General features: G+C 36.6%; 2 protein-coding genes across 2 annotated transcripts in view; both read right to left on the bottom strand.

Annotated features, from left to right (window-relative positions):
• Positions 1 to 5,202: 5,202 nt before the first annotated feature.
• Positions 5,203 to 6,995, bottom strand: LOC116006170 (PR5-like receptor kinase). The gene is made up of 2 exons (XM_031246460.1): positions 6,886 to 6,995; positions 5,203 to 6,292 (listed from the first exon to the last, which is right to left on the bottom strand). Exon 2 carries the CDS (start codon positions 6,246 to 6,248, stop codon positions 5,217 to 5,219), a length of 1,032 nt encoding a protein of 343 aa, XP_031102320.1. The 5' UTR covers positions 6,249 to 6,292; positions 6,886 to 6,995; the 3' UTR covers positions 5,203 to 5,216.
• The window catches only part of LOC116010854 (LEAF RUST 10 DISEASE-RESISTANCE LOCUS RECEPTOR-LIKE PROTEIN KINASE-like 2.1), a 7,905-nt gene continuing 6,000 nt past the window's right edge, over positions 6,256 to 8,160 (bottom strand). The window contains exons 3-5 of the mRNA XM_031250353.1: positions 7,102 to 7,137; positions 6,886 to 7,020; positions 6,256 to 6,269 (exon numbers count right to left, since the gene is read on the bottom strand). Of these exons, the coding sequence (XP_031106213.1) occupies positions 6,256 to 6,269; positions 6,886 to 7,020; positions 7,102 to 7,137 (185 nt within the window). The remainder of the gene's footprint in view (positions 6,270 to 6,885; positions 7,021 to 7,101; positions 7,138 to 8,160) is intronic.

Raw genomic sequence — 8,160 nt, forward strand, 5'->3', positions numbered from 1 at the left:
ATCATCTATAGAGTTGGGCCCTAACTCACAAGACATAATACAAGCTTCCACTTCCAGCATGAAGATACAAAATAATCTTCTCCCAAACTTAATTCACAAATCTTAATTAGCAATTCAATTCACACTAGCATATTGCAATGAATTCACAATTCAATCCCTAAAATTGCCTAGCAACCCATGATAGCAAATTGAACTCAAATTGAATTGAAGCCAAACATAAAATTGAAATGAGAAAATAAAAAATTACCACACTCCAATCCAAAATTGAATCAAATCTACAAATGTAATTCAAAAGCTTCAAGGTTTTTAGGAGAGTTGTCAAGACTCCTTCAAACTTAGATTCTTCTCCAATTGAGAGTGTTCTTCAGTAGTTAGAGAGATACAATTGAAATGTAAAAGATACAAAATAATCCAACCCCCTAACTCTATAATTTTTTCTTATTTATATCCAAAACTCCTAGGCTTCTTCAAAGGACTAATCCGCCACCCCGTCACGACCGTTCCACGATCATGACCGAGTTATTAAACCACCCAGGACCCCGGCCACGATCGTGAACTGGCTCGTGACCAGGTATGAATCTCCCTCACGACCCCTCCAAGATTGTGGGCGGGGTTTTGCAGTATTTCTCTGTTTGCACTCTACTTTGGTTCCTCCCAATTCAAGCCCAAATGCCATCCTTTTTAGCTCAAGAATCCTTCAAAACACCAAAGTGTACACCTGATAGTGATTTGCCACACATTAGGACATTTTAAAGCATTTTACTCATAAATCAACCACAAAGAACTCCACATAAGCATAAAACAACCGCTAAATGGCCCTTAAAAGTAAGCATCTTTGGCACTTATCAACAATCTACCAGGAAATTCTCCACTCTATGAGAAATAAGAAAGGTGTAATTGGTCATGGGTCCTCAAAATTGATTTGGAAAAAGCATATGATAGATTGTCCTAGGATTTCTTACGGGACACTCTAAGAACTATTGGATTTCCGAAAAATTGGGTTGAGATCATTATGAGATGTGTGGAAACGTCTAGGTTAAGCATTCTTTGGAAAATAAATCAAACAGATTGATTGGATTACCCCAACTAGAGGACTGAGGCAAGGGGAACCCATGTCACCCTACCGTTTTGTGCTCTGTATTTAATGGTTGGTCAGGAGGTTGCTGAAAGGATCACAGCAACAGCGGGAGTTGGAAAAGTTGAGGATTTGGGACGTTATCTGGGCATTCCATCTATTCACGGATGTGTTACCCACAGCTTGTTTGGACCCAACATGGAAAGATTTGATGAGCGGTTTGAAGGTTGGAAGGGAAAGCACCTAACACTGGCCCGTAGAAGAAGCTTAGCTCAAAGCATGGGATACGGATAACGCTTGCCCATACTATATTATGCAAACAATGCTGGTCCCAAAAGGTGTGTGTGAGTCTTTGGAAACGAAAATCCGCGGATTTCTGTAGAAAAATGAGACACATTTGGTGAGTTGGGATAAGGTCGATCACGTTGTCTAGGAGTGAAGGTAAGCTGGGAATTCATCGCCTAAAAGAAAAAAATTTGGCGTTTCTCGCCAAGATGGGGTGGAGGCTCATTAATGCACCTACTACCCTTTGGACATCTACTCTAGGCTCTAAATATATATATGCTATGAACGTGAGACATGGTCTCAAGATCAGAAAGAATGCTTGTAACCTTTGAAAGGACATGTGTATGGCGGACCTAGTGTTACATTTGATGTGTAGCAAAAATGAGTGATGGTGAGTGTAGGTGTGTGAAATGTCGTTCCGCTGAGGATTGGGGGTTATGGCACGCAATATGCAATCACAAAACTAGGCACTAATACAAGGAAATCAACAAGAAGCTAAGCAAACGACAACAATGTAGAACAAACACATATAAACAATAGATGAGTGCAAAATAAAGAAATAGGACTCAAGTTAGGAGCATTACCATCTAGATGCTTTAACCCTTAAGTTTGGGGGAAGAACATTAACCCTAAGTTCTTGAGGCAAGCACTAAAGAATCCAAGTTTCCACAAGGATTAGAACAAGGATTGCCCCATTTCCATGGTGTATCAACCCAAATTCTTGAAGAACAAAAGCTATTTAAGCCCCAAATCTACCCCTATTTCCATAGAAGAGAAAATGGATTTGAGATTGGGTTGGCTCAAGTCTCCCATCCAATTCTCATTGAGATGAAAGAGTTTCCAAAGACAAACAACAATCATTGTACACTAATTATTGAAAGATAGAAATAAACCCAATTCAAACTCAAGAACCCTAGGTGAGTTTCTTCCCCTTTTTCACAATAATCAAAATTTAAGCATTAAAATAGATAATATAACCCTAACTCAAGCCCATAAACTAACTACTCATGATTAAATAGCATAAAGAACACAAAAGCAAAAGTAATAAACATAAATCTTGATAAAGAAAAGAGATAAAGGAAAGAAAGCTTCTCTATTGAAATGGGTGGAAGAATCTTGAAATCCAAGCTTCAAATCCAAGATTACAAGCTCCAAAAGTGTTAAAATGCATAGATCTAAGTCTAATCTAACCTAAAAATATGAAATGAAGTGAATAGGAGTGTTTAGGGTTCAACCATGAGTCAAAACCGAGTTCAAAATGCTCAAAACGAGCTTAAATATACACAGAGCAGGTGCGAAAAGGCCACTGACACGCCCGTGTCGGTGCCCATTTCTTTTTGGCCAAATTACAGTGCATTCTCACTGTGTAAGCAGAATTCTGTGACTCTACTTTGAATTCTAGGCTATTTTTCATCCTCAAAAACACTTTATTAGCCTTTATTCTCTTCAACAAAGTTGTAGCCCTTCAAGTTGGCTTTCCAATGACGCAAGAATCACTTCATTTGGACATTCCTAGGCTGAGATATTGTCAAAATAACGAACAGTGGCTGATTTGGACGAAATCTGTAAGTTTGGACAATTTTGAACCATTTTTCTTCCTTTTTAAACTTTAATGTCTTCATGAGAGTTGTAGCCCTTTGAGTCTTCATTCCAATGGTACAAGAATCACTCAATTTGGATATTTATAGGCCGAGATATCGTCCAACCACTAAGATGTCAACGTGCAGAAATTTCAACACATTGACCTTTTGCTTCTCTTTTGTTTTGGTTTGCCCAAATGAACAATACCATTGAAAATATAGGCTCCCTTGTAAGTGTTGCACTCATTTCCATAGCTTCTCATTGACTCTCATTGACTCCAAATGCATCCAAAATGCATGAAAATCACCAGTTTCCAATGCTTTTCAACTCATACTCCTTGCAAAATAACACAAATAAGCACTAATTCTCATGAAAATTGAAATGATCTATAGACAAAATAACTTAATTGAAATGATCTATAAACAAAATAACTTAGTGAAAGGAGGGAAAATATAGACAAATAAGCACTTATCAACGTTCTGGAATCCGGAAGAAAGTTAGGAATTGGAACGACAGAGATATGCTCTTTTGGAATGATAATTGGTTGGGTAGAGGAGGTAACCTTAGGAGTCTACATGAAAGTAGTTTCAACTTTGATAGCAATTGGGCGGTAGCCAACCACTAGGTTCCCAACCAAGGTTGGGATTAGCAGCATCTGGGAAACGTCCTTCCTAATGAGGTCCAAATGAAGCTGGCGAGTTACAACCTGGACAGTTTTGATAACGACAATGATGTTTTGTACTGGGAGAAGAAAGCTCGGGCAGATTTTCTGTGGCTTCTGATTATAACTTGACACTTGGGAAGATGAGGAACGGTGCTAGGGAAGATCAGGATGACATTTGGAGGATCAAAGTTCCTAACAATATTTGTTATTTTCTTTGGTTGGTGAAACACGAGAGGATTATGACGAACGTGGAAAGATATAAAAGGGCCCTTACTATTGATGTGAGATGTAGCAGCTGCAAAGAGGATGAGGAAAATGTTGATCACCTCCTTAGAAAGTGCGACAAGGCGAAGGTAATCTGGAAAGCTATCTTACCTTCTTGGGAAACTAGGAAGCTGGAAGCTTTGGATTTCAAGAACTGGATGCGGACGAATGTCAATGGCAAAGTGAAAACTGATTATGGCAAAATTAAAACTGGAACGTTATGTAATTTTGCACTGGATCGGAGGTGCAAGGTAATTTTGCAAGAAGAGGTCTGGGAAAATTGGAGGAAAATCAGGTGGATTAAAGAGCAGTATAAAGAAGTCACTTGTGCCTTTGAGAAGAACAAGATGGGCTCTGACGTTAATGCTAAGAGAAAGGGTGGTACTAGCAACATGCAGTGATGCAGACTATGTGAGGGAAAGGGGTGTTCAATAATATCGATGCTTAGCTTCCTTTAGAAACGATAATGAACTAGCTGGTTGCGCAGGGGTCATGCATGACAAAGTTGGCAATTGGCTGCGTGGGTTCAGCAATACGATAAGAGTGAGGCATGCTGTTGAAGGAAAGATATGGCGTTGTATCAAGGTCTCCAATGGGCTTGGGAGACAGGAGAAAAAGACGTGTGGCTTCTTTGTGATTCGAAAGAGGTGGTCGATTGGATGAATAAGGACGAGGAGATAATGGGACCAATTCGAGACATCATCCATGAGTGGTTCACGAGGGATTGGGAGGTCTAAATCATTCATGTCCCGAGAGAGGTTAACGAGGTGGGAGATTGGCTTGCGAAACTTGCACCAAGATTGAGGTATTGGAAGCTCTTGTTGAGGTGGAGATGAAGATTGAGACTGACAAAGCATTTTTTGCTCGTTTGAAGAGAAGCCAAGAGAGCTAGGTTTGCTAGCTAGGTACCCCCTTCCATTCCTAAATACATGCAATATACATTTTTAATATACAAAAAGTATATTATTTGTGTACTGAATGGTAAATAGCCGTGATTTTCCAGAAAATGACTTCTCCTTTTTTTAGGGGAAGTCATTTTTCGTTCGCAACAGTGAAGCAGTCAATCACCTGCCACCTCTGCCGCACCACCACCATCACCCCACCACCACCCACTACCCACCAGAGTTTGATTTGCCTTGTTCTGATCATGGTTTCCCAATTAAAAAAAAAAAAAAAAAAAAAAAAAAAAAAAGCATATTCTTCTTCCAATTGGACATTGGTCAACTCATCGTCATTAGTAGATTCATAATCAGTAATTTCAATATCCGTACTAACAGTAATTCATACAATGAATACAATTTCTTGTGCTCCTAAATGAATGTTAAGAAAACTCGCTTAAATTGCTTTTTAGTCAATGTTCATGCTGATGTTGAATGATGGACTTGAACTAGAACGTAAGAGCAATGTAGGAGATATTACTGGAGAAATACCCTCTGATGATTGTGATTGTGAATAAGAATATAAGAAAGGCTTTGGTGGTATTTCCAACTTCACTAAACTACCCATCAACATTTCAATCACCTTGTTCATTGATGGCCTATCTGATGGGTCTGTTTGAATGCACCAAAATCCTATCAGTATCATTTTCTTTGCAATCTCTTCTTCCTCTTCTGTTCTGACCCCTTGAAGTTTTAAATCTTCATCTACCAAAAGTCTTTGATATGCCCAATGGGGAAAGTATATCTCAGAACTGTGGCTCACGTTATCGTTCACATTCTTTCTTCCGCCGACCATTTCTAAAATCATCATTCCGTAGCTATACACATCTGACTTGTGTGAAACACTTCCAAAATTTCGGCTGACAACTTCTGGAGCAATATAGCCGATAGTTCCCCTAACTCCAAGCATAGATACATTGCTCTCCTTGTTAGTGCAGAGTTTGGCCAATCCAAAATCAGATATTTTGGGACAAAAATCTTGATCAAGGAGAATGTTGTGTGGTTTTATATCAAAATGTAAGATTCTTGTGTTGCAGCCTTTGTGCAAGTACTCAAGCCCTCGAGCTATGCCAATAGCAATTTCATACAATTTGGCCCATCCCAAGTGAGTGTTATCACCATGAATATATCTTTCAAGGGATCCATTAGGCATAAATTCATAAACTAGAGCTCTTTTAGTACCATGGTAACAGAACCCTAGAAGATTGACAACATTAACATGAGAGGTTTGACCAATGCTAACTACCTCATTGATGAATTCTTCTCCATCCCCTTTGGTTGAGTTTAGGATCTTAACTGCAACAAGACGGTCATCATAGAGCTTGCCTTTATACACTTCTCCATAGCCTCCTTGCCCAAGTTTGTGTTTGAATGAACTTGTCATTTTCTTTATATCTGAATAACTATAAATTGTTGGGGCTAATGATCTATATTGCTCCATAAACACCTCAAGGTTCCTTCTCTGCAATGATTTTTTAAATATTCCTAGAAAACAAAAGATATACATAAATTTTAAGGAGGATACAAATAAATGTATGAAGAAATGTCAATTATATATTTTTTATTTTTTATTTGTTAACGGATAAAAGTAAAAATAACAAGAAAAATTAGCTTTACAAAAATGTCACATCATGAGTGGTGAAAATATAGTTATACATTACAAGAAAAAAGTCTCAGTTGCAACGAACAAAACTCTATTACAAAGTGCTCAAATTTCGTTGCAAATTACGTTTTGCAACGAAATTTGCAATGAAATGCATTCCATTGGTAAAAATGTTCGTCACAATTCTATTGCGATAGAATTTTAGTTCCGTTGCAAACTTTGCAATGGACATTACGTTTTCATTGCAATTTTTGCAACGGATTGAGATCCATTGCAAATTCCATTGCAATGTTTGCAACGGATTGAGATCCATTGCAATGTGTGCAACGAGTTTATCTTTCCTACTCTGTTACGTTAATGGTAGGAGTGGACCATTTTCCTTACTAAAAAGTGTCACAATATTGGTTCTTAACTGTATAACATCCATATATATATATAATAAAAGTAATATATTGAGAAGGGATAATTAATGTACCTCCATTACAGACAGTGCAATTCCCTGAGCCCTGACAGTCAAGTTCATTCCCAGAAGGATAGCGTCTCTGTCGTCGATGATATGCAAACAAAATTGTGCAAATTACTGTTAAGCATAACGCAGCTCCTCCAATGCCTGCGAAAAGGCTTACATTAAAATTGGAACAGAATTGAATTCTTTATTTTCAAAATAATTTGTTAATTAATAATTAATTACCAATGCCAAGCTTCACTCTCACTTTATTTTTTTTGCCTGTAAGATGATAAATAAATAAAAGCCATTACAAATTAGTAAACGTTGCTCTGTGTGTGTATATATATATATATATATAGGGTCATAATCAGGTGTGGACATGCCTTCCCGTATGGTCGGTGCGGTTTACACCACTCAATGTTAAGAAATGCACCACTCAATGTTAAGAAATACACCACACAAATATGCACTGTACACACCACTACGTATGAAAAAATACACCACACAGTGTTAAGAAATGCACAATTAGAAACAGGGGAGTTATGAGGTGTTTTTATGCATTTTCATTGTGGTGCATTTCTTAACATTGAGTAGTGTATTTCTTAACATTGAGTACTGTAAATGGCACGGCCGCACGGGAAGGCGCGGCCACATTTGAACATATATATATATATATATATATATATATATATATATATTATGTGTTAGGAACATATTATGTACATGTAGTTAGGGGCATTTGGTTCAGGTCATCTCAAATTACCTAGGTAATCTGAGTTTGGTAATGTTATATTACCTTGTTTGTTTCAAGTTATTAGATTACCTGGTAATATTATATTACCTCAAAACTGATGTGGCGGTGATGTTTCAAGGTAAAGTGATTACCCCTGTTTTTTTAGGTAATCTAAGATTACCTTGGATTATTCCAACTTTGCCCTTGTTAACTAATCCTTATCCTTAAATAATAATAATCATCATAATAACACAATAACATATATAAAATAAATATATGTTTATAAAATCAAATATACATGTGTGTATATTTATATATTTATTTTTTTAATATTAAGCATCAATACATTCATACATATAAATAAATAAAAATACACAGAATAAAGGCACACAAATAAATAAATAAATAAATAAATAAATATATATATATATATATATATATATATATATATATATATATATATATATATATATATATATAATTACATTAAAAATACTATTATATACAAAAAGTCAAATTTAAAAATAATTTTAACACATTAAATAAAATAAGCAAAGTGTAAACTTTAT

The sequence above is a fragment of the Ipomoea triloba genome, chromosome 2 (assembly GCF_003576645.1).
Source record: "Ipomoea triloba cultivar NCNSP0323 chromosome 2, ASM357664v1".
Taxonomy (NCBI): Eukaryota; Viridiplantae; Streptophyta; class Magnoliopsida; order Solanales; family Convolvulaceae; genus Ipomoea; species Ipomoea triloba.

Bases quoted from the DNA above. Each gene is read 5' to 3' on its own strand.
- LOC116006170 (XM_031246460.1), bottom strand. From the start codon at position 6,248: ATGGAGCAATATAGATCATTAGCCCCAACAATTTATAGTTATTCAGAT.